The 26,392-nt window shown below is 41.6% G+C and overlaps 2 protein-coding genes across 8 annotated transcripts in view; one reads left to right on the top strand and one right to left on the bottom strand.

Moving 5' to 3' along the window:
* Nucleotides 1-6,356, top strand: part of shtn1 (shootin 1) — a 30,499-nt gene extending 24,143 nt beyond the window's left edge. The window contains exons 13-16 of one of the 2 annotated variants that reach the window (XM_056396095.1): nt 1,666-1,769; nt 3,460-3,510; nt 3,822-3,943; nt 5,638-6,356. In XM_056396095.1, coding sequence (XP_056252070.1) covers nt 1,666-1,769; nt 3,460-3,510; nt 3,822-3,932 — 266 coding nt within the window. In that variant the 3' untranslated portion in view covers nt 3,933-3,943; nt 5,638-6,356. Of the gene's footprint in view, nt 1-1,665; nt 1,770-3,459; nt 3,511-3,821; nt 3,944-5,616 lie in introns of both variants that reach the window. The other variant, XM_056396094.1, reaches the window with a different exon arrangement.
* Nucleotides 6,357-6,495: 139 nt separating this feature from the next.
* Nucleotides 6,496-26,392, bottom strand: part of eno4 (enolase 4) — a 36,945-nt gene continuing 17,048 nt past the window's right edge. The window contains exons 5-13 of one of the 6 annotated variants that reach the window (XM_056396091.1): nt 24,515-24,684; nt 24,306-24,434; nt 23,993-24,061; nt 23,248-23,403; nt 22,954-23,079; nt 21,885-22,059; nt 18,146-18,207; nt 11,915-12,032; nt 6,496-11,405 (exon numbers count right to left, since the gene is read on the bottom strand). In XM_056396091.1, coding sequence (XP_056252066.1) covers nt 11,314-11,405; nt 11,915-12,032; nt 18,146-18,207; nt 21,885-22,059; nt 22,954-23,079; nt 23,248-23,403; nt 23,993-24,061; nt 24,306-24,434; nt 24,515-24,684 — 1,097 coding nt within the window. In that variant the 3' untranslated portion in view covers nt 6,496-11,313. Of the gene's footprint in view, nt 11,406-11,914; nt 12,052-17,509; nt 17,602-18,145; nt 18,208-21,884; nt 22,060-22,953; nt 23,080-23,247; nt 23,413-23,992; nt 24,062-24,305; nt 24,435-24,514; nt 24,685-26,392 lie in introns of those variants that run through there. The other 5 variants (XM_056396090.1, XR_008829622.1, XM_056396092.1 and 2 more) reach the window with 5 other exon arrangements.

Below are 26,392 nucleotides of genomic sequence, written 5' to 3'. Positions count from 1 at the left end.
TCACAATCGAAAAACAGTTTTATCTGTTGTTTCTACATTTATGTGGGTCTGCTGCGGTGATACTACAATGGTGTGTCACTTTAAATGCTGCTGCAGCAAGAAATCTCTCCTTTCCTTTCATAAAGGAAGTTCCAGTGTTTCCTCTGCTAAAGGAGATAAGATAGGAAGCACTGAAGCTCTTTTCCTCATACTTTAGAGAAGTGGACCAGCTGTAATCATGGCTGCTGCTCAGAGACTTCAGCTCCTTTCACTTAGTTTGAACCTTCATAAGAGACTTTTTGACCACAGCCCTGATGTTTGATGTTTGCTCAGCCAGGGTTCCTTTATGTTTCAGTGTTTCAGACTCAGGCCACAGTGGACTTTACGTCTATATTGAATATTATGAGGGAAGATCTTTGGTGGACATTATTGAAATTTCTTGCTTTAATATGCAAATATTAATTTTGATTGTGCTGCATAAAAGATTTTTTGTGCTGTGAGTGATGGCAGTGAGGGAAACGCTGTATTAATGTCCAGACCCTGTCGCTCACACTCTCTGAGAGTCTAGACATTCAGCATATCTGTCCTTTCTCTATGTGATGTATGATCATTTAGTATTTTATTCTCCTCTCCTCTGCTGCGGCTCATATATTTCAGTGATGGAGAACTGGTCTTGAATCCTGTTTTTTCCTTCCTGTATTCTTTTCACCTTTTCCTTTGCAAATCAATGTCACTTATGTGTAGAAGGACAAATGCTGTAGCAAGTGGTGCATGAGAAATGCAAACTCAAATCCTCATCACTGGCCTAATAGGTCAACATGTTAAATTCTTCAATTTGTGCAAACAAAGGAGAAACCTTGACTTGTTGGAACAGGTAGAACATCCATGTTAACTGAACAGGCTGCGCTGGCTCCTCATTTTGTTAAGTAGTTTTTGAATATGTGAGGCCTGAATTGGGCACTACGCTCAGGGTATCTTCTACTCTGACACCAGAATAATAGTCTCTTTCTGAGCATTTTGGAGGAAAATATTTTAACATTACTTTAACACAAAATCATTTTTGTGTGACATTTTAAAGACATCTTAGCAACAACAGCTCCATTGTGGAAGCTGTTGAATGTTCTGTGTTAGCAAATTAAATATTCACATTTCTTTGCCAATAGGCTGCATTATTGCAGAATTTGATTTTTTGTTCCCGTCTTTTGTGAGCTTGAGAAACTCTCTTTTCCTCACACAACTTTTGGATGAAAAACTGATGAATAGTGTTTGTGTTTTTACAAAGTCGACATTCATTCCAGATGATTTTGGTAGCCTCACACACTGTAAAGGTGTGCTCTGAATACCACAGAATTAACAACAGCAATAATGAGTGTTCCCAGACTGCAGCCACAGCCGTCAGAGCTGACGATGATATGGCTCAGTTTATAATTAAGAGGAAAACCTGGAGTTTCTCCAACAATAGCCCCACTGATTGTTCCTGTGGGTTTGTGTCATTTTTAAGCTTTTACATCAAAGTGAGTTTTATTTCAATTGCAGTGCTAATGACGCATGTGAATTACACAGCCTCTCAAAGCCATTTCAACTCATTCTGGCTCTTGGCACAGTTTCCCACTGAGGCAGACACGGAAGCCACTAAACACAACACGCCTGTGTGTCTTGCTCGCTGTGTGTGTGTGTTGTGCTCAGAGATGGACGTCAGGCAGCAGGCGGTGGACGAAATGATGCAGAGGATCAAGAAAGGCATTCAGCTTCGACCCCTCAACCAATCACCCAACAGAGCCAGGAGACAGGTAACATCAAACATCTCCTAACATGGTGTATTCCCCCGACGTGGTCTGAGACCTGCTCTGGTTTCATGTCAGTGAACTGTCAGTAATGATTCAAGAAGCTGCGTGTTCTCCCATGTGTGCCGGCACACACCCGTGCAGGCTGGATGTGGGGACGTCTTGATCTTCGTGTGTGGACGTCTAGGTGTGTGTGTGTGTGTGTGTGTGTGGACATCTTGATCTGGGTGTGTGGACATCTGGCTGTGTGTGTGGAGGTCATGATCTGGGTGTGTTGAATATGATTATTGAATATTGGACACCTGTTCTTCACATTTTCAAAAACTGGTTTTGAACCATTTTAAACTCATTCTCTGAATGAATATGTGACTCCTGTTGAGTCTGAAACCACACTGTAGATTTAATGTTTATTTACTGATGTACTGTTTATTTATTCAATGATGTAATGTTTGGTTATTTAATGATGTAATGTGTTTTGTGCTGACCTGCTAACGTCACTGTGAGGCTAATCCACAGTTAGCAAACAGCTTTACCTTTATTCAAATCTAAAACGCCTCCTCACATTACTTCATGACATGTCATGATCTTCAGTCACTCAGGTCACACAGCTGATTGTCTCCATGTTGTATTAACAAACAGAACAACAGTCTTGTCCCCTGAGGCCAACAGTGAGTCAGAGTGAAGGTGAAGTTTAGGAAAACCTCCTGTTGGACTCAGTAATATTCTGTCACACATCACAAGCCTAATAAAGTCATAAGGTCGATGACAGAGAAACACAACTGACACATTTTATTATTGTGATGTTAGTCACAAATTCAATAAAGATGATTAATATGTTATAATTTACTACAGGGATATTATAGACATGTTACCGAGCCTCAGACTCTAAAGTGAGTAGCTGGTGCTCTAATGTTTTTGTTCTTCAACACTGCTTCATTTTTCATGCCAAATAATGTGACATACAGAAACACCCTGCTGCATTCATGAAATATTCTGAGCCCTCCAGGCCTGTGTGTTGGCAGCTGTGAACCCTCTGTGTCTTATCTGGAACACAGGAAGAATTGTGGTTTACATTGGACTGAACAGAGGAAGAGTTTTGTAGTGAGACAGACAGAGAGCAGAACCCAGCTAAAAGTCCTACACAAACTGCAGACCTGTCCTATAGACTAACACTGAAGACATGAGACTGGATATATGTTACATTAGAGGAAGTGTGTTTTCATTTTCCCTGAAATAACCCAGCTGAAGCCTCGGCTGCAGACGTCCAGGCTCTGAGGCCTGAATTAGTTTGGTACATTGTTGAGCATATTGTTCAGTGCTCTTAAATCCATCAGTGTGTGGGATTATCCAAGAGCTACTTGTTTCCATAAAACATGACATATGGCCAAGACATCTTTTAGTCTGCGTGTTCCTCCACTACAACAACTCTGCCAAATTAGATAGCATTAGGTAGGACCTGCTCCGCAAGGTAATTATAAATAATGAGGATGGGAAAATTGACGTGACTCAGAATGATTGTGTGTTGACACATTTGCTTCTTGTAGAAAGCATACGTCCTCGTGCTGCAGTGTCTCGTCTCGGTGGTAAGAGGTGCAGTTTAGCCTCTAAGTGCTGATTGAGGAAAAATAAGTATAATGGGTCAGACTGCTGTTTATTTACCAAACCCATCTTTTTCCTCCAATTTTCCTTTTGTCAGATGCAGCGGCTGCCCTCTAATTCTGCCATTCAGGAACTTAAAGGAATCATGGTAATGATCAACAATCAAATATCCTCACAAGCCATATTTTACTAGTTGAACTTTCACTGTATTTACACAGGAGGAGACTTTGTTGTATCCACTGTACGAGGACGAGCTCACAACAGAGTTTAATGTTCAAATAAAATATCATAAAACAAAGGTGGAGAAGTCGTCTATATTTTACCTAAAGAAAGTTACTACAGCGTAAACAGCACATATTCTGTTACTGTCATACTGCTAATTATCCAGAGTTGAAATTACTGCAGCTTCTTCACATCTGATCATGTGTCAGCTGACCAGGCCTCTGTCTGTCTGTCCAGGAGAATTTCAATAGAACCCCCCCCCAACCAAAGGCAGCATCTCCATCAACAAACCGTGATGAGGAGCTTCAGAGGATCCTCCTGCGACGGCGGGGGGCACTGGAGTCCTAACACACACACCAGTAAGTTTCATCTCCATCACAAAAAAACTCTCTGTGGGCTGTGATGCATCCACCAAGGCCAGTTTCACAAATACAGACAATAAGTTTACATACAAACAAACAGTCAGACCTCACATAGACTGAGTCTGAATTCATCTGCTGCACAAAGCAGTTTAGTTCTTGACTATCTTAAGTCGGACTGTGGTACAATGAATCTGTGTAAATTAAGACCTTTTTCAATATAAAAAAATGGCCGACAGAGGAACCACATCCAACCACTCAGTTCTGTTCACCCCAGCAGAACATGTTTGTGTTTTGGAAGAATTCAACAGTTACAAGGACGTTTTACTTCAGTGAAGAGTGAAACAATAAAAAGAAAAATCTGATTTTTTTGGTCTGTAAAAACTCTTTCCCTTCTCTTTGCTCTCTCTGTAACAATGTCAGCAAACCACAAATTATGAACCATGTTTTCCTGTTTTTTGTTGTTGGGTGCTACTGATCAGCGCAGGTGTCATTGATTGTTACCATGTTAGCATTGGTCTTAGGCATGAGTTTCCATGGGGGTAAAGTGTCTAAGGTTTTTGTCTTAAAATGAGTGAGTCTTTATTAGTGAAACAGCATTAGACTGATCTTTGAGCAGAATGAAGACTGGACCAACACCAGAGACCAGTCTGAAATATCTTTGTGAAACTGGGCCCTGGTTTTTCTGGTGAGAGACATAAGCATTGTTGCTCATCAATCAATCATCCGCCATCCTTATTTCATTATGGCAGCAGAGCAAAGAGCTGATCTTTTGTTTTTCACTAACTTTAAAACATGACGAAAGGTGTTGTGGATTCTCTCAGATGAATGGTCCTTGTTGCATAGCTCACACTGAAGCCAAACAGCTGTGACCTCAGGAGCTAATCCTAGATGGTACAGCAACACAGCAGATCTACCAGCTCTGTATCTTTTTACAAACATAACTTTTTACAAGCCTCCAATCACCTCCTCGTGGTTGTCTGCTTCCTCCACTCAGACTAGTTCCCCGTTTATCAAATAAAATATGAGCCATGTCTGAAACTTTGTCATTATTACTGTGAAGTCCTGAGTTATGGCTAAAAAGTGTTTTGTCTGGTCACACTGACCTTGACCTTTGACCCCCGAAATCTATCAGTTCATCTTTGAGTCCAAGTGAATGTATGTGCCAAATTTGAAGAAGTTCCCTTAAGGTGTTACTGAGATATCATGTTCACAAGGTCAAAATCACGCTTTGTGAGGTCACCATGACCTTGACCTTTGACCTTTGACCTTTGACTAACAAAATCTAATCAGTATAGTATGAAGGTATTTTTGGTGCAAAACAACTGAGCAGTCACACATGTGTATCAGTAAATTTGAGGTCACAGAGAAAAGATGCTCTCGGAGTTGCACACTTGCCAATTTTTTCCTCTTCCACACACACAAAAGTCTTCTTGAATATTTTTTATTGCACAAACACAAGTCAATAACTACAACTGCTTGAATCTTCCGTTACGAAACTCAAATGGCAAGTTCTGCACGCTCTGACTTTTGCACCAAATGTCTCTGAAATGTCAAGCCACGCCCACCTCTGAAGCTGCATTGGCTTCTGAAGTCTCATCATCATCTTCCTCACCTGTGTGATTTTGTCAGTTTTTCAGCTCAGCTCTTGGTTTCTGTTAAACATTCTATAGTGTGTTTGTCTCTCTGTGCAGGTTCCACCCCCCACGCGCCCCCCCTCCCAACCCAGGTGTGTGTGAGGGGTGTGACCAGGCTCTGACATCAGACTCCATGACAACAGAAAGGATGAGGCTGATAGAAGACAACAGGATGTAAAGTCAAGAACTTCACTGTGCTGTGTGTTTATATTTAAAGTGGCAACAGACAACTTTTTTGTTTTAACTTATGATTATGAAGTATATGTTCATTGGATGTTGTAATGTCTGTAGAGTAGTGACACCATCAGCGTTTAGATGTATTACCTGTAAACCTCACTTTCACTATATGATTCTATGAGTGAACCTCAGACGGGCATTCACACAAATGAGGGAGTGTGAATTCACTGGGACCAGAGAGAGGGCCAGTAAAACCTTTATGCACTAATTTACAGCCCACTGAGATTAGTGTTGTGACTGTGAGGAGAGCTCAAACCCACATTCAGTCGGCCTTATTTCTACTGGATCAGTCAGTAACAAAAGCTGCTTATTAATACAACCAGAGGCCAGATGTAGAAATGATGCGTACACGCAGAAATCATGCGTACGTCATTTCCCACACATAAACTGGTCTTTATAAAAACAGAATGTGTCACCTCACTCATTCCTTTGACCATGTGAACACACAGTTTTCCAAAGTGATCCAAGTTACAGTGAAGTGAAAATACAAAATAATAAAAATATTAATAATTTAACATAAAATAAAATAACCAACTTCACGGAGCGTCATTTATTATCATCATTATAAGTTTGACTTTACAGCAATAACAATTTTACAATTCATAAACAGAAATAATAGTGTTTGTGTTTCCTTCAGCATCATTTAATATCCTGATTATTCATTGTGAGTCATTCTGTAACTGTTTGATACTATTTGAATATTTTCTGATCACAGTGTTGGAGCCTGTGGAGCCTCGTTAAGACTCTCTGGTCCCAATAAATGAAGTTCGAAGTTAAACAGGACTTTACATTAGAGTGACTGTACTAAAGTAAACTGATGCAGGTTTTTACCTCAGTTTCACAATTCTTCTTCTCTCTCATCGTTCTTCTCTGTGTCTGATCACTTTTGGTGGAGACAGTGTTTTTTTATACAAACTAATTGATTAAGGGAGAGTCTTCATCCAGTTATTGTGGGAGTGGAAATGAGACTTGCACTCATGCGCCCAATTTCTCAATGTTCATTGATTAGAAGTTGTCTATTGGCACTTTAAAATCATGTGATTGTATTCTGAGTCAGTGATACAGTGTAAAGGGTCCAGAGTGAAAAGAAATGAGAGCAGACATCCTGGTTGTGAGGTTACATAGCATGTGGACCAAGAGCACAAGCGTGTCATTGATTTACACTGAGTTTCATTTCATTGAAATGAACTGTGTGTATCACACACCACCTTTTCAGGGTTGATTCAGCTCTTTCTCTAATGGTGACAGGGGAGCCCAGTGTATTGTTTCGGAGCAGGAACAGTTCTGCAGCCTTGAGGTTTTGCTAAAGCGAAGTCTCTGAATGCTTATGTCTAGACTAGTTTTAACCTTGTAGCCATCCAGTGAGCAATTACAGAGCACTGAGGCTGATTCCGTTTTCACTGCTCCCCTCACTCACTCTTATACCCCCCAACCTTCTTAGGCCCCCCCATTGTATGTGGGGCACCGCCTCCTCTCTGTTGCCTCCACCCTGCAGTGTTACTACCTGTTTGGCTGCAGAACAGAGGTCAGCCTTTTGGACAAACATTTTCAGATGCTTCTGACTGTTAGCAGGAGTTCAGATGCAAACAGAGCTGCTGCTGCTGCTGGACTGTGTTGGTGCAGGCCCGGTTCTACACTGCCTTTACTTGGGGGGGGGCATTAAGAGATGTTGACTGGTCACTAAGTGCAGGACTTGACTGAGGTCCTCTATGAATGTTCTATTAGGACTGTAAGCTATAACATATGTTCTCTAAAACTAAAGCCATAGCATCTAATAGTACATAAGACATGCAGACCGACTAATCAGATATAAATAAACTGATTGGTCAAATCAAAATAAAATACTTTTCCTTTTTCTTTTTTGATTTGGTGGGGCAGTCGGAGCATTACTGGGTTGTTGTTGTTGTTGTTGTTGTTATTGTTGTTGTTGTTGTTGTTATTGTGGGATTTTCCTGTGGGACTCATGAATCAACAAACCTGAATCCTACAAAGTATTTTCATATTAATTACTAATTTGCAACAATAAATAGATTTTAAGAGAAACATATTTTAGCCCAGATTATAATTTAATCAACACTTCTACTGAACGTATTTGTCAAGTCACAAAATGTTGATGCCGAATGAATCAATAAATTTTTCACTGACAAGATATTTATTATGTTCTCCTACAACATCCATGTGTTATTCCTGAATCATGACTGATGTTCTGTTCAGGAAACTCAAAGATCTGGGTAACGCCACTTCTACACCAGACTCTGGTCTCTGAGATGGATCTCTCCATGTTTTTGTGTCAAATTGTGAGTAAATGAAACGAACCTTGATGTTTACAGTAACATGTTCAGTCGTCAGATTCTGTTGTATTCATGTATGTAAATACAATGAGATACAATGAGTAAAGTGGCATCACTAAATATATTACAACAACACTTGAGCACTAACCATGTTACAGTGACTTACGGTGGATTGTCTCTTTAAGCCTCAGTCAGTGGTGGTGTAAGTCAGGTGTGGAGCCGGGGATCAGCCTGTGCCCTTTGAAAACCACAGTGAATGCTGGTAATTTAACTACAATGGTGGGCTGCTCTCGTCTCGTTTTGTTTTACCTCAACACCTGCCTAGATTTCCCAGACACTTCCTTGAGTGAGGGATTGAAACATGAGAGCCGTGAACTGTGGGCAGTGTCCTTCACTTATTGTGTGCTGCTGTTAATTAAAGCTTTAGGCTTCGTTTAGCACTGAGGTGCAATTTCCAGCTCCCAGTTCCCCCCCATCAGAAAATGGTGGAAATGTAGTTGTCTCTTCTCTAACAGGATTCATCAGCAGTGCTCTTCAGAGATCCATCCACACACACAGGAAGTCACATTCTAAATTGATTTAACCACAGATTTTGTGACAACTGTGGATCTCGTAGAAAAAGGAAGTGGTCTCAGAGGAGATTATATGAACTAATCAGATGTGCACAGAGCATATTTGGCTTTTTGTCCTGACAACAGCAGCGTGAAGATGTGAGAATTATCTTGGATAATACTGTATGTTGGAGGTTAGAGTCAAGCCGACCTGCTTGAGTAGGAGTAGAGTGAGAAAAGAGGAGAAGGCCTTTGTATTGATCTTTGTCTCCTCATATCCTCCATATCAAATGAGGTTCTTCTCATCGAGGCCATCCTGGCATGAATCAATTGTGTGTCCACATACAATATAGTGTTTGATTCAGTAGAGTGATGAGCGTGTCTCTTCCCTCAGGAGAAACAAAGTCAATGACCAGGTCAGCCTTCCTCCACCATCTGCTCCAGCTGCAGACTCGTTGACGTTGAATGACAGCCGGTACACACACCGCCGATCGAGGCAAAACATGTCATTACACAGAGCATGCTGTGTCCTTTTCTTTACTCCGTTTCTTCTTCACTGCCACAGCCTATTGTCGACACTCTGTCTTTTCTCTCGTCATCAGCCGATACAATATAATGTTTTGTTTTTGTATTTTTGTCCCTTTGGGGACCAGCAATTAGGGAGGTCCTTTTAGTGTGTCTGGGAAACACTTAATTTGACCTATTTTGTTAGTCATTTCATTTATTTTCCCAAACACAGTAATTGCCTGCCAGGGAGCCTCCGTTGAGCTGCGGCTGTGCGCCCGGCCTCAGTCTGTGTCTGCATGTTTTCATTGATTAGAGGTTGTCTTCGCTCACCGACATTTACAGCAGCACTGAGTGCAACTGCCAGCAAATCAAGAAACCAAATACTATCAAAAACAATTGGAGAACAATTGTAATTTAATTTATTTGTCTGACATTAAAGTACATATGAAATTTGTAGAACATGAAGCAGCTGTTTTACCTAGAAATAATCTAAAAATAGAAGGAACATGTGAACTGTGGAGTAAAGAAAGAAATAAGAGACATGTTTACATTCAGTGTTGTTTCGAACGAACCGTGTGTCAACATCTTCAGTCGAAATTTTTATTTCCATCCTTTAAACTTGAGCGGGACCATTGTGGTGTCAGCAGGGCCATGTCAGCCGGATCCTGTCTGTTGTCTGTTTAACAGAAAAGAGCTGTGAATATGGGATAACTCACTTGACAGGCACATTGATGCAGCTGTATGTGGCTGGTACACAAAGCACTTGAGAAGCTCTTCCACTTATCACTTTATACAAGCAGTCTTTTCTCTGTGCTGCAGGCCAGGCGCAGCTCCTCTCCGCTCCTGTTTTTACACACTGACACAATCCTTTCCTCCAGAAACTGAGGAGCCATGAGAGGGGTCAGCCAGGGTGCTGACCAGGTATGAAGACAAGAGGCCAGCGTTGTTGGACAACACTAACACAGCCGTGTGTGTGCAAGTGTGTGTGCAAGTGTGTGTGCGTGTTCTCTGGCTTTTGTCCTCCCACCGCTTTTTACAGCCTTTTTTTATCCATTTCTATTAAAGCAAAGCTGTTGCTGCAAAAACGAACAAATGGACACAGTGAATCAACAACTTATACATATATATATATATATATATGTGTATATGTGTATGTATGTGTGTATGTATATATATATATATATATATATATATATATATATATATACACATACATACATATAGTATATATATTTTGTATATGTACATAAAGTGGTTTAAGAATTTTATTTCATTTATTCATTTATTGGTTTGACAGTATGAGTATGCTGCGTGGCCCTGATCTTAGAGTTGTGAATATAAAATTAATGTCACTCATCTGAAATTCAGTGGAGTGTTTTCATGTATCGTGGTTTATCTAGATTAGTGGGGTGTGGACCCCCCAAAGGTAAACACAGCATGTTTTTAAAAACCTCGGCTATTATTCAAATAAAACAGAACTGATTACTACATAGAGTCATGAGTAAAAGATATTGGGAACCTGATGCAGATTTTGTTTGAGAGGATTTTTGTAAGTGACACAAATGAAGCTAATTAAATGTTTAAAATATACAAGTGGGTGAATTTATTCTGTGTTTTGGCAATAATGTGTTCAAAAATGTCTGTTTAGAAAAAAAAAAGGTACATACATTAATCACATAAAATGAAGATCTCCACCAGTGGATCTGTACTGTCTCCACTGTAGTGAAGGCTGAGGGCTCATGTGTTGTGTTATGGCTCATGAGTGCTGCTATATTTGGATATGTTTATGGAGATGGTTGACTGTGATTTGAAAGCAGACCTGTGTTTGTGTACAGTGCCTGGTATGGCTTGTATACACCTGAAGGGGCGACGAGATGTTTGGCTTTTAAAAACTGCTTTATTGAAGGTCGTGTTTAGCCACTCAGCCTGTCTCTCAATAGCTTCATATTGATTTTTTTTTTTTTTTTACCACAACAACACTAGCTTATTGCATTTTATAATGTTTATAATCAACTCAGTAGGTTTTATAAGTAAAATCCTGACCTGCAAGTAAGTGACAACAGCAGAATTGAAGTATGAAAATAAAATATATACATAGTATTTAAATCAGTCATATTTTCCTGACAGAAGCTGAGAGCTGTATTCCTTCAGGCCTTGTCTGACAGATGTCTCTCTGCAGTAGCGGACTGCTTTTGTAGGTTTTCAGTGAACAGTGGAGGGGGGTGCTTCTCCTTGGAGACTGTGACAAGACAAAATAATGAAATAAAGTGAATGGACAAAAGCTGGAACACAAACGCCTCAGATAACAGGACAGCAATCACGTTTCTGCTTCTGCAGCTGAAGCACACTGAGTCTTTCACTCAGTCACAGCAACACAAACAATAAACATGTGAAATAAACTTTTTATGACAGGAGTGGATTACAAACAGACATGTACTCATCTTGTTAACTCTCCACTTTCTCTGCCTGCTTTTTTGGAAACGATGGATGGGAAAGTATTTGTTCCTGTGTGCAATTAGGCAGCCAATTAACAGATCCAAGGTAGGGGCTTTCATTCTTCCACTCACACACACAAATACACATTTGTATGATTCCTCACACATAGTTTCTTTTTACATCCAGCACAGAGAGAGAGATGTGTGTTCTCAAGCTCAGGCATTACTGCCTCTCTCTCTCTATCGCTTTGTCTGGCCTCCTTTTTCTCAGTCTAGCTAAAAAAAAGATGAGGGAGGAGCATAAAAAACCCACCCAGGATTCCTTGTTGGGCCAGTTCTTCCTCTATAGAAATCAGCCGGTTGTATTTAGTCATCCTCTCAGCACCACTCAGACCTCCCAGTTTGACATAGTCCAGCCCCAGACCCACAGCCTGAGGGAGGAGAGGCAGACTGTGAGACAGAAACTGATGGTGAGGAAACATCTGTATAAATGCTCCCCAACTGCAACATAACATCACAACAAGAAAAAGGACACAACATTATGGTGAAATTTCATAGTCATCAAATCTTTATCAGGTAAAAAGGAGATGTAAAGTCAAAACATAATTTAGCATCTTTTAATTGTGGGGGCTTTTTTTTTCTTGACAGTGCTTTTGTCTTTACTCTGTGTAACACTGGGGTGTGCATATGCTTTCAACCCTCTAGGAATGCACTCAGAATAATGAGGGTCAGGGGTCAAAGTGCTGCTGTGCCTGGAGGCCAAGATCTCTTCCACACACTCAGTCACTGACTCTGTCCCTGTGTTTAAATCCTGCCTCAGGACATTTTTGTCAAAGGGATTCTCCTAATACTAATTCATGACTCAAAACCATCACAAATGATTATTACCAAGTGAATACAGCAATGTCCAATTAGAAGGAAGACAAGGAGAGGCAGAAGATTTCTTCCATTAATACATCAACTACTTCGGTGTGGCCTCAAGACCTACACTGGCATCTAAATAGATCTACAGTTCATTTAAGTCTTCAGACCCCTTCAATTTTTTGACTTTTGTTATTTTGCAGTTTTATGGTTAAATAAGTCCCTCATCAATCTACACTCAATCCCCCATCATGACAAAGTGAAATCAGAATTTTAGAAAGTTTTACAAATTTATTAAAGGAGGAAAAACTGAGGGGCATCGAGTGGCGCAGTGAGTTGAGCAGGCGCCCCATATGTAGAGGCTACAGTCCTCGCTGCAGTCGGCCCCGGTTCGAATCCCGCATCGGACGACCCTTTACTGCATGTTATTCCCCCTCTCTCTGCCTTCTCATTTCCTGTCTCTTTCTACTGTGCTATCAATAAAGGCATAAAAAGCCCAAAAAGGAAAAACTGAAATTTATTTTAGCTCATGTTCCTCCATTTCTTTGGATCATCTCTCTTCACCTTTACTGGAGTCCACCTGTGGTAAAGTCAGCTGAAGACACACACCTGTCTATATCAAGTCTGACGATGCAGATCAGAGCAGAAACCATGAGGAGGGGAGGGGAAGGAACAGCTGCAGAGCTCAGAGACAGGGTTGTGTTGAGGCTCAAAAACATTTCTGCTGGATTGAAGGTTCCTGAGAAGAACACTGGTCTCCATCATCTATCTATCCATCCATCCATCCATCCATCCATCCATCCAGAGGTCATTTTATTGCCTCCAGTCCAGTTCAGCCAAAAGGCAGGGCTCACTGTGGGGGTATTGGTGAGTCAATCTGTGTCCTCACTCCCACCAAAGTTCTGGCTTCAAATTCATGCGACCTTTGCTTATAAGGCACTCACCTTTGCTCTCCAAGGTTTGACTGATTCAAGGGCTGAAGATAATTTCGTGGACCATGATTTGGTCATTCATTCTGGTGTGCCCCTGGAACCACTAGCGTTCCCCCTCACTGCTAATGCTCTAGGCGGGAGGTTTTTGGTCGAAGTAACTCACAGCAAAGCTCCTGTCACTTTACTGCTGTCTGGTAATCAAGGACAATAAACAACAGAGCATAATTTAAGCTCCCAAAACACCTCTGGTACTTGGCCATCCCTGGTCTTCTGGGAGAGTCTCTCTCTCTATTTTGTCACTCACATTTTTTGCAGTCTGCTTTGTCTCTTGTAGACTTGTCAACCTTACCAGGGGTGTATCATGATCTAGGGAGGCGTTCAGCAAAGATTTGGCCATTGGCCAATCCTTGCCCCCAAATTGCATGTACAATTGCAACATCAACCTGCTGCCTAGGAACCCCTTACCATCAAGCTAACTCTACAACCTGTCTCACCCAGAAAGATGCCATGGACAAATACATCAAGGAGTTTTTGGCAGCAGGTATAATTTGCGACTCCTCCTCCTCTTAATGCTGGGGTTTTTTTTGGTAGCCAATAATACTACAGTCAATAACAAACACACACTGTTGCTTATCACCTCTGCTTTTGAGATGTGTATGTGATATCCTAATTTTTTCAAAAAACATGAATGAACATATTTCCCATGTCAACCAGGTTCGGCAAAACCCCCCAGAGAATACAAACTTCTAGTGAAGGCCAAGAAGGGCATGTTCCACACCAAGACAATGAATATGTTTATCACTGAGGGCAGGCAGGTGAAGACCAATCCAGAGAAAATCAGGGCAGTGGCAGAGAGGCCTAAACCCCCAAACTGCAGGCAGCTCCTGCTTCTGGGCTTTGCCAACTTTTACCATCAGTTCATCAAAGACTTCTGCTGCGTGGCTTTCCCTTTTATGAGATTAGTCTCTTCCTCCATCCCATTCTCTTGGATCGAGGTGGACCTCGCTTTCTCACAGCTTAAGAGCCTCTTCACTTCTGCCTCTATCCTGGTCCATCCAGACCCCCCTCGCCAACTCATCGTAGAAGTAGATGTATCTTACTGTAGAGTGGGGGCTGTACTCTCAGCACTCAGGTCCAGACCAAAAACTCTATCACTGTGCCTTTTTCTACCGAAAGCTGCCACTAGCAGAGTAAAAATGTGATGCGTGAACTGAGAATTGTTGGAGGTAAAACTAGTGTTAGAGGAATGGAAGCACTGGTTAGAGGGTACTGAGCAGCCTGATCATAAGAACCTAGTCCAGATCCAGTCTGCTATACCGCTAAACTCCAACCAAGTCTGCTGGTCCCTGTTTTTCAGCCACTTAAGCTTTTTTCTTAACTTTTCGCCCAGGTTCCCATAACATCAAACCAGATGCTATCTGCCAGCATCACACCTCTGAAAAATCCCCTTCCTGTCTCGACACTATCTTTCCCTCATCCTGTGTGGTGGCGGCAGTGAGCTGGGAGTTTGAGTCGGTGGTAAGAGGCCCAACAGTCTCAACAGGTAGGTAACCCAGGTAACTGCCCTCATAACTGCCTCTTTGTGCCTGACAATCAGAGGTTCTGTAATGGGCTCTCACTACCACCCTGGAATCAACTGCACCCTGAGTATGTTCAAGAGACACTTTTGGTGGCCAACAATGAAGATCGACACCCATGACTATGTCTCTCCTTGCTCCATCTGCACACAGGGGAATACCTCACATCATCGTCCAACTGGACTGCTGTGTCTGTTGCCCATCCCCAGTCGTCCCTTTTCCCACACTCAACTTAGTTACGGGCCTACCTCCTTTGCAAGGTAAAAGTTATTTTCACCATAGTGAGAAAGGCTACGGTCACTCAGATAACCACTCTTTACAGCTTTGATGAGCAGAAAAGCTTCACAGTGAGCAACACGTCCACATCCAACCTTGAGGTGGATGGACTACAACAGCAGAAAACCACATCAGGTTCCACTTCCTGTCACCAAGACCAGAAACTTGAGGCTGAAGTGGACACAGACTCACCAACACTGGACAGATTAAGACCTGGTCTGATGGATCTCGATTTGTGCTGAGGCAGCAGATGGTAGAGTCAGAGTCTGAATCCATGGACCAACCTGCCTTGTGTCAACAGTCCAGGCTGGTAGTGATGGTGTGATGGTAGGGAGAATGTTTTCAATCAATCATGGTCTGAATTTCACAGTCTGATTATTGTTGCTGACCATGTTCTTTCCGTCATGGCCATAGTTCAACATCTTCTAATGGCTCCTTCCAGCAGGATAATGCTCCATGTGACAAACTGTTTTCATCAACATGACAGTGAGTCCCATGAACTTCAGTGCCGGCCCCCCACCCCCCAGTCTCCAGACCAGGATCCATTAGAACATCTTTGAGATGTGGTAGAGCAGGAGACTGGCAGCATGAATGTGCAGCTGACAAATCTGCAGAAATGATGTGATGCATCATGTCATCATGGAGCAGAGTCTGAGAGGAAAGTTTCAACATATCTGGTGGATCCATGACATGCAGAACTGAGGAACTACCCAGTGTTAGTGTGCTGTTCCTAATAAAGTGCTCTCTACTGTACATATTTATATGTTTGTGCATATTGCACATGTACATATTGTTGCTCTCTCTTGGTTGTATTACTTTGAATTTGCAATAACTGATTTTTGGTCAGTTGAGAGCAGCAGAAACGTGAACTAAACACTAAAAAAGTTGATAGAAGACAGTTGTTTATTTCCACATAAAGCAGATGCAGAGCAACATTATCATTAATTTGGAGTTGTGTTTCTGGATCCTGGCAAATCTAATTCCATTATTTACTTTCTGTTTTTGGTCCATACCAGGCTCCTGAGGTAAATATCTGTCTCTTTAGCTACTCCTGCTAAATGCTCCACTACGCATGCTCATCAGCTGGTGGTGTAGTGTACAGTGTGTTTTTAGAGCAATTTCTCTAAATAGTGCCATCTGGTGTAGCCGAAAAACAGCAGTGAGAGTAAAAATAGTAAAGTTAGCAAAACAATGAGCTAAAACTCACTGCCAAGAGGAGCTGCAGTTGATAATTGACTATAGGTTCATCACTACAAATGACTTGTCACACTGGGGGTCCACAGGGAACTGCTCTGGCTTCATTCCTATTTGCCCTGTATACGGCTGACTTAAAATACAACTCTGATTCCTGCCACATCCAGAAATACTCAGTTGACACAGCTAATGTAGCGCATATCAGGAACGGGCAGGAAGAGGAGTACAGGGATCTGACAAAGGCCTTCAGTGAATGGAGCGACAAGAACTGCCTCCTTCTAAACTCCTTCAAGACAAAGGAAATGGTCATGGACTTTCGGAGGTCTAGGCCCACCCTTGAGCCAGTCAATATTAAAGGGAAGGACATTGAGATGGTGCACACTTATAAATACCTAGGTGTGCACCTGGACAGTAAACTGGACTGGTCCCTGAGAACGGATGCCATCTACTGGACGGGGCAGAGCCAGCTTTTTCCTCAGGAAGCTCAGGTCCTTTGACATCTGTAGTGAAATGCTGCTTATGTTTTATCAGTCAGTGGTGGCCAGTGTACTTTTTTATGTTGCAGTCTGCTGGGGCGGCAGCATGTCCAACATGAACATAAAAAAACTGCAAAAGCTGATCAAAAAGGCTGGGTCTGTGCTTGGTTGCTACTTACTCAGGACTGTTGTGGTGAGACGCAAGATGGAGGCCATCTTAGACAGTACCAACCGTCATCTCCACAACATTCTTGCATGACAGAGAAGCAGCTACAGCTGTAGCAAACGTCTCATCTCACAGAACAGAGAGGTTCAGAAGATCCCTTGTTCCCACTGCCATCAGGCTGTACAACACCTCAGCCAAAGGAAGTGGACTAATCCAATTATTATTGTTTATTTATTATTAACTGTTATTATTATCATTATTATTGTTATCAACAATCAGCTAATGGACACATAAATTCCCCCTAGGGGATAAATAAAGTATCTATCTATCTATCTATCTATCTATCTATCTATAGGAGCAGTTTTAGTTAGTGTTGGCAGATATTGTTTTTATTATTTTTTATTTTGATTTGGACACACGGTGGCAGTAATGGGAGACACACAGGATATATCTTGGGTATAGGTGGGAGGAAGTAGGTAGGCACAGGAAGTGGGAGAGTACACAAGTTTTCACCAGACCTGAGGCAGAAAGGACAAAGGAACAACACCCGTAGAGAAAAAAGTGGTATGTTTGAAACCTTCGGCATTATGTCAATAAACGACAATTAAACCTGCAAGGATTGACTGGACATTGATTCTGTCTTTTGGGTCTGCGTAAAGACAACTGCTGCTCCTCCTATGCAAGTAATGGCAAGATTGGAAATTGGATGAACAAATGAAAATTGCTATTACACTATCTACTGAACAATTTTATCCTTCTTAAGCTCATTCAATTAAACTCTTAATGCCACTCGGCTTTGATGTGGTGAAAGCTCACACTCATTGTTAAAGTTTTCATGATATCACTTCAGTACTTGTTCCTGGACCTGCAAAGAGAACAGTGGGTGGATGGTTTGTGACCCTTAGAGCACACAAAACGTCATTATTGCAAAACATTGGAATAAGGTTTTCTACTCCGACTGAATCTTAAACACGGAGAGGTGAGGAGATAAAAACTGCTTTTTGGTCAGACAAATGACATTAAGCTGGACACACAGAACATAAGAGAGGGAATATGACTTACTATATCTGAAAAAGAGTCACTACTGCAGGGCTCACTGTATGTTGTACCCAGCAACACTGAACCTGCAGACATACACAATTACACAATTAGTATTGATAATAATCCACCATTGAAACAATTCACAGATGAAAAACATGTAGGATTTTGATATTCATAACCAATGGAAGGCAGCTTTACTGAGTCATGTTTCAGCACTATCAGCTTTTTGGCTACAAGCCTCCTTTCACCAACCCAAACCCAAAATGAGATCCCCCTCAAAGAGCCTTTTCTAACAAATCTAACTATAGATTCAATTTGCTCTAAATATTCTTATAGTCTATAGTTCTTTAACCCAGGTGTCTCTGACCCATGATTGTCTAACATCCACACATGCTTTTCTGAAGGCCTCCCCCTTCAGCTGATTATACCTAAATGCACCTCAGGTAACCATGACTTCAACAGCTGTGTTTCAGTCATGAAATTCTTATCAAGGAGTGAAAATACTTTCTGCAACAATACCATGCATTGAGTTTGGTTGAGTGTCTGCTCCCAGGTCCAGTTTAACACAGACTTGAGGCCGCTGTGTCTCCCAGTGTTTTTTCCTCTTCCTGTTTGTCTTCCCTTCCCCCGTGTGTGTCTGTGTGCTTCCCCTGACATCAGGTGACTCAGCGGAGGCGTGGTCTGGACAGCAGCTCACCACCACACTCACTCATCACCTGCAGTACATCTACCCTGGTCATCCATCCATTCATCACCAGATTGTTCCGCTCTTCACAGCGGTAGAACTCTCTCAGCTGCTCTGATTACTTTTTGTAACTATGGAGTTATATTGTGATATCCGCAGTGATTTTGTCTGTGGTAATTTTCATTCTCCTGTGCTCCAGAAGAATTCCTGATTTGTGGGCTGCTAATCCTGCCACACTCTGCTGTCACCAGGCCACACAACGCACTTGCTTTTGGTCTCAGCTGTCCCTCATTTTTCCAGAGTGTGTTACTCCCCTGCCTCTGGCTTCCAGTGTTCCCCATACTCCTGCCTCATGTCTTCACCAGCCACCTCGATTCCTCTGACCAGCTCCCCCTGCACATTCACCATCACCATTTCCTTCGCTTCAATAAACTCCCTTGCACGGTTATTGCTGGTGTGTTTTGTGTTCTGTCTCTGCTCTGGGGCCCCACATCAGTTTTGGCAAAGACATAACAGCCGGTTTCACAAAGATATGTCAGACTGGTCGGTTGTGCTGTTCCAGGCTTCATGTTGATCATAGATCAGTCTGATGTTATTGATTGTTACCATGGTAACATTGGTCTTAGGCCTGAGTTAGCCTGTAGGTAAGGTGTCTAAGGTTTTTGTCTTAAAATGAGACACCTGCGCTGATCAGTAGCACCAAACAACAAAAAACAGGAAAACATGGCTCATATGTGTGGTTTGCTAACATTGTAATGGACAGAGCAAAGAGAACGGAAAGAGTTTTTAGATGTTTTCTTTTTATTGTTACTCTCTTCGCTGAATTTCCAAAGTAAAACGTCCTTGTAACTGAACATATTTTCAGGTTTGATGTGGTTCATTGGTCAGCCAAGATAGTCGAGAACTAAACGGCTTTGTCCTACAGATGAATTTAGACTCAGTCTATCTGAAGTCTGACTGTTTCTTATATCTAAGCCACAGTCAAAGTCTGTCTGAAACCAGCCCCTGAGCTCAAGACAAACAACAAATACTCATGAACGCGTAATGAATTGAAATATGTGCTATTATTGTGAATGCACAACGGGTTTGGGAGTGTGGAGGGAAACAGACGGGTCCAGTGCAGTGGTATGGAGAACTGACTGCCTGGTTGGTTATATACTATAGGAAACAACAAACACCTGCAAGGCTCCATCTGTCATTGGCTCCTTTCCAACACGTATCACAGAAGAAGCATCGCAATAATGTGATTTACATGCAGTATATAATTATATTCTAGTTTACAGTGGCTTGCAAAAGTATTCATACCCATTGAACTTTTCCACATTTTGTCACGTTACAACCACAAACGTAAATGTATTTTATTGGGATTTTATGTGATAGGCCAACACAAAGTGGCGCATAATTGTGAAGTGGAAGGAAAATGATACATGGTTTTCAAATGTTTTTAGAAATAAAAAACTGAAAAGTGTGGCCCCCCTGAGTCAATACTTTGTAGAACCACCTTTTGCTGAAATTACAGCTGCAAGTTTTATGGGGTATGTCTCTACCAGCTTTGCACATCTAGAGACTGAAATTTTTGCCCATTCTTCTTTGCAAAATAGCTCAAGCTCAGTCAGATTGGATGGAGAGCGTCTGTGAACAGCAATTTTCAAGTCTTGCCAGAGATTCTCAATTGGATTAAGGTCTGGACTTTGACTGGGCCATTCTAACACATGAATATGCTTTGATCTGAACCATTCCATTGTAGCTCTGGCTGTATGTTTAGGGTCGTTGTCCTGCTGGAAGGTGAACCTCCGCCCCAGTCTCAAGTCTTTTGCAGACTCTAAAAGGTTTTCTTCCTAGATTGCCCTGTATTTGGCTCCATCCATCTTCCCATCAACTCTGACCAGCTTCCCTGTCCCTGCTGAAGAAAAGCATCCCCACAGCATGATGCTAACACCACGTTTCACGGTGGGGATGGTGTGTTCAGGGTGATGTGCAGTGTTAGTTTTTCGCCACACATAGCGTTTTGCATTTAGGCCAAAAACTTCAATTTTGGTCTCATCTGACCAGAGCACCTTGCTCCACATGTTTGCTGTCCCCCCCACATGGCTTGTGGCAAACTGCAAACGGGACTTCTTATGGCTTTGTTTCAACAATGGCTTTCTTCTTGCCACTCTTCCATAAAGACCTGATTTGTGGAGCGCATGACTAATAGTTGTCCTGTGGACAGATTCTCCCACCTGAGCTGTGGATCTCTGCAGTTCCTCCAGAGTTACGGTGGGCCTCTTGGCTGCTTCTCTGATCATTGCTCTCCTTGACCGGCCTGTCAGTTTAGGTGGACGGCCATGTCTTGGTAGGTTTGCAGTTGTGCCATACTCTTTCCATTTTCGGATGATGGATTGAACAGTGCTCTGTGGGATGTTCAAACTCTGGGATATTTTTTCATAACCTAACCCTGCTCAAACTTCTCCACAACTTTATCTTGACCTGTCTGGTGTTGTGTTGTGTGGTGTGTTGTGTTGTGTTGTGGTGTGTTGTGTTGTGTTGTGTTGTGTTCCTTGGGCTTCATGATGCTGTTTTTTCACTAATGTTCTCTAACAAACCTTCAAGGCCTTCACAGAACAGCTGTATTTATACTGAGATTAGATTACACACGGGTGGACTCGATTTACTAATTAGGTGACTTCTGAAGGCAATTGGTTGCACTGGATTTTATTTAGGGGTATCAGAGTAAAGGGGGCTGAATACTTTTGCACGCCACACTTTTCAGTTTTTTATTTGTAAAAAAAATTGAAAATTATGTATCATTTTCCTTCCACTTCAACAATTATGTGCCACTTTGTGTTGGCTTATCACATAAAATCCCAATAAAATACATTACAAAATCAATACAAAATGTGGAAAAGTTCAACAGGGTATGAATACTTTTGCAAGCCACTGTACATCAACAAGTCTTTTTTCAGGTTACTCTATTTTTTTATGGTATAAATAGAAAAGTCAAAGACTTCTGTTTCTAAGTAGAATTCCACTTTGTGGAAGTTGAATTGAACAGTATTTTACTATTTCCTAGTACTATCTCAGTGGATCTGTTACCTTGGTGCTCTGAAGTGATGCGGACCAAATCACTGATTGTCATCTCATCAGTGTGTTTTAAGATGTGACCTCTGACGCCCAGATGGGGCAGGGCCTTTGCCTTGTAAGTGACGTCAAAGAGCAGTGAACATGAGTCTCCAATAACATTGCTCAGCTTCTCCCACTGGACTATGTCCTTAATGAGAAACACAAAAGAACAAGGATACACATTTGGCATATCATACATATGCACACAACACACATATCTAACACGCAGTCAACCTCACAAACACATATAAACAGGAAAAATACTACTACAAAAAAATACTACCACCGAAAAACACCACTGGGATTTCCATGGTTCTACATGGACCTTTTTCAGCAATGAGAAATTCATTCAAGTTTGATATAGGCTGCACATGTCCAGTAGAACAAGATCTGTTGGTAACACTAATTAGACGTTCAGTCAGTTTTGAATCTGTAACTATGGCAACCAATGCACTAAAACTAAAACTAACCTGTCCATGTCAACCGGTCAACCTGTCAACAGTCTACTATGACGTTAACTCCTGGTTTCAGCTTGTACTACAACCGGGTCCCTAAAGACCCTGACCATTCTAACCAGAGGTGGCAGAATATTTCTCATGAGTTTGTAATAATTTAATACAACAATACAATATCAAACAATACAATACCTAACCACAGTTAGGAGTGATAACTTAGATGTTGAGCAATGGCTTTAATCAGTCTAAAATCTTTAAATAATATATTTCAAATACCAAGAGCACACACACTGTCCTGCTGCTGGAAATACACACGATATTGATACCAAATGTGCATTAATCTGCCACTGAAAATAGTCCCCAACAACTGAACTGTTTACTCCTGTTTGAGTTACTGTTATTAACACCTGCTTTAACTTTAAAATTGTCTCTGTATTTAAATTGACCTGTTAGGAATTTACCAGAATTGCTTTTACTTTTCTACTGAACAATGTGAAGTGTCAGGAGCAGAAACTACACAGACACATGTACAATACATAAACAATATTGGAAATGTTGAGGAAAGAACGATGATGTTTTGAACTCACCTCTCTCCTGAATGGATTGATTAAAGCCACCACTGCTGGGTATTTGCTGACAAGTGTTTGGTACATGTCCACTAATTCATCCGGAGACTTCAAAACTCCTGTTGAAACTTCATACTTTCCTTTAGACTGAGAGGAGGAGAAGAAAACTAATTCAGTTCGCTTCACTGCTTGTTGTCTTGTGAATTGACCTCTTCAGCTGTATGCATATAGAACTAATTTACACAAGAACTCCTATACGTAGACTCCCAACAGCTTGGCACACATAAAGCCAGAGACTACCTTTCGTCAACTTACAAAGTCCATAAGCTCACGGGCGTCACAGTTTAATGCTAAATGGATCTCTGTTCCCAGTGCCAGTCCAAGGTTGATGCAGGCTTCAGCGATGAGATCCAGAGGCTGCTCGGGTCTCTCATAGCTCACAGCTGGCGCACCACTGTCATGCAGAGTTGCCTGAGTGGCCTCGGAGCAAATACACATGGTTCACCTTGTCAACAACATCTGTGTATTGTACTTTTCTACGTCCAACGGTAATAAATACATTAACCTACAGTGTTCTTTACATCTCTCCTGTTGGGTAACGTCTTTTGAAAAGTAGCTTAGCTGAAGCTGCTTATGAATGACAATAGATGACTATTCATTCATAGGTCTGAATGAAACGGTTGTCATTTCAAGGTTATTAGAAGATGAGTGTGTTCCACTCACCCTCTGTACTGTTTGCGTTATGAATGTAAGTGCTAGGGGTCACTGAACAATGCAAGAGATAACTGCGTATACAGCACAAACGCTGCCTGAAGGAAAAGGCAGATAGAAGTATTGAATGTTTTAATAAGCATTTCCAGGCCTGCATACCTGAGTTAATTTGGACATTAGCCATGAAAATCACATAGAAATATAATTTTTTGTGTGTATCTTTTAGGAAACACAGAAAAAACAGAAAAAGCTTTGAATATTGCCTCCACCTTTTACATTCTGTGCTATCATAAAGCCTGTGTAAACACAGTTCCCATTCTTAAAGTGAATTAATAGCAACGTCCCTCACCCCGGCTTTTGTTGAAGTGTTCATTATTCTCATCATCTCCTTCTGTAATTCAAGGGTCATTGTGATGATCTGTTGAAGAAGTTCACAGTTCAGTGCATTTTATAAATGCTATAGATAAAACTGAGCACTGAAGAGCTGAGGTGCTTCACCAATAATATAGCACATCACAGCAACAACAAAGGAAGCTACGACCTTGCACAAAAAAACACAAACTTTATACAGTGAACAAGTCTGTACCAACTGCCACCACACTGAGACATGGACCAAAGACAGAACATGTAACAACAGAGATGTGAGTGGGAGTGGTGAGTACTTGTTTGACTCGTTGTCCTGCTTTGGGGATCAGAATGATTTCTTCCAGCAAACTCAGTTTTCCAGCAGATTTCTTCCCACAGCTCAGCAAAGTCACCAAGGAGACAGGGATGTAAAACTGTGTTGGAGTCTGCATAAAAGTGTTGAAGACATCATTACATGTTGCTCCCAGTGTGTGTAGTATTTGTGTTTGTGGTTGTGTGATCTAACCTCTCCGTTCTTTAGCGCTGCTATGTATCCATAGAGAGGGAGGCCCTGTAACTGTGCCCCAGTTCTGGCAACAGCCACAGACACTGAGCCGATGGCTAAGCTCCCAGGTAGAACTGGCTCTGGTGGCTCTGCTGGAGGAAACGGTTTCTCTGAAGTATTGCTTTTTTTACCTGTAAATAGACACATGACACATGGGAATAGACAACACCTGCACACAGATATGGGAGACCATGCAAAGTGAATCACCACTCCATCACTGTGCCACCCTTGGGAACACACTGCCTGTGTTGCTTGGTGTGGTTTAGATAAGTAATACATCTACACTGAACTCATTGTCATGTTGATGAAACCAGTTTGTGACATGGAGCATTATCCTGCTGGAAGGAGCCATTAGAAGATGGTGAACTGGGGCCATGAAGGATGAACATGGTCAGCAACAATACTCAGATAGACTGTGACATCCAGCATTGGTATTAGGAAGAACACATTCCCCACACCATCACATTCCCCACCACCAGCCTGGACTGTTGACACAAGGCAGGTTGGTCCATGGATTCAGACTCTGACTCTACCATCTGCTGCCTCAGCACAAATCCAGATCCATCAGACCAGGTTTTGTTAGTTTTGTTTGGACTTTCTCACCCTTGTGTTTTATTTTATAATTGGTTTCCTTGTGTGTCTCAGTGTTTTTGCTTCCTGTTTTGGTCCTGTTTCTGTGTGGTGATTGTCTGCCCCGCCCTAATGTGTTTCACCTGTGTTCAATCACCCTTGCCTCCCTCGTCTATATGTCTTTGTGCTTCCCTTTGTCTGTGTCGGTTCGTCTGTTGATCTCTGGGTTTGTCGTTAGTCTGTTCATGTTGCCTGTTGTCATCCCCTGTGGTTCCCTGTGCTTGTTTTGTAAGTTCTTTTGTTTATTAAACATTCTGCACCTTCTCCTCTGTGTTGGCTGCATTTTGGGTCCTACTTACCACAAACCTTGACATTAATGTCAAAAAATCAAATCTTGTAATTTGTCTTATATACATTATATCAAGGTAAGATAGTTTCTTGGGGATTTTGGGGATTACAGTAGGTTTATTGTAAAGATGAAAGTATATGTACAAACCCAGTTGACCCAGTTATTAGTGAAACCAAAACAGGAAGGGACATGAAGGGATCTCTCTCTGTATATGCTTCTCTCTTTCTCTTTAATTCACAGTGAATTTTATCTGGAGGAATAAACGTCACTATCTAAAGAAAGAGATTTTATGTAATACCAAAGATAGTGGAGGCCTTGAAGTCTTAGATTATGAGGCACTTAACAATACTTTTAAAATAAATTGGTTTAGAAATTGGCTTCAAGAATAAAAATAATATAAGAATCAGAAAGGACTTTATTGATGTTACAGTCAGTGAATTGAAAAATGTACAAATGCAAACACACAAAAAGTAAAAACTAATGTGTGAGGTAGAATCACAGTTAGGCCAAATTTCAAACATGGATACATCCGATTAACAGTAATTTCAACATTTAAAATTTAACAGCAGTGTACTGAAGGAGATGAAAGGGGAGGAGTCATATATCTGGATGGCCTTAGGGAATAAGGAGCTCCTGTGGCGTTCAGTGGAGCACTCATCAGTCTAAGTCTCTGGCCAACCACAACACTATGTAGAGGGTGGGAACTTCTGTTTTTTGCTGATGTTGAGCCAAAGGTGGTTAAGCCTGCTTGCCTGTCCAGGTGGGCATTGGCACGGGGGAACAGGTACATGATGGCATCATCCACAATGACATCCAGTTGGTACATGAGCTTGACGGGGTCCACAGAAGGGTTCATCAATAGCTGGAGAGACTCAAGGACCAGTCTTTCATGTGTGAGGTCAATGTTATGGGTCTGTAGT

The sequence above is a fragment of the Seriola aureovittata genome, chromosome 14 (assembly GCF_021018895.1).
Source record: "Seriola aureovittata isolate HTS-2021-v1 ecotype China chromosome 14, ASM2101889v1, whole genome shotgun sequence".
Taxonomy (NCBI): domain Eukaryota; kingdom Metazoa; phylum Chordata; class Actinopteri; order Carangiformes; family Carangidae; genus Seriola; species Seriola aureovittata.
This window is presented reverse-complemented; position numbering and strand designations above follow the sequence as displayed.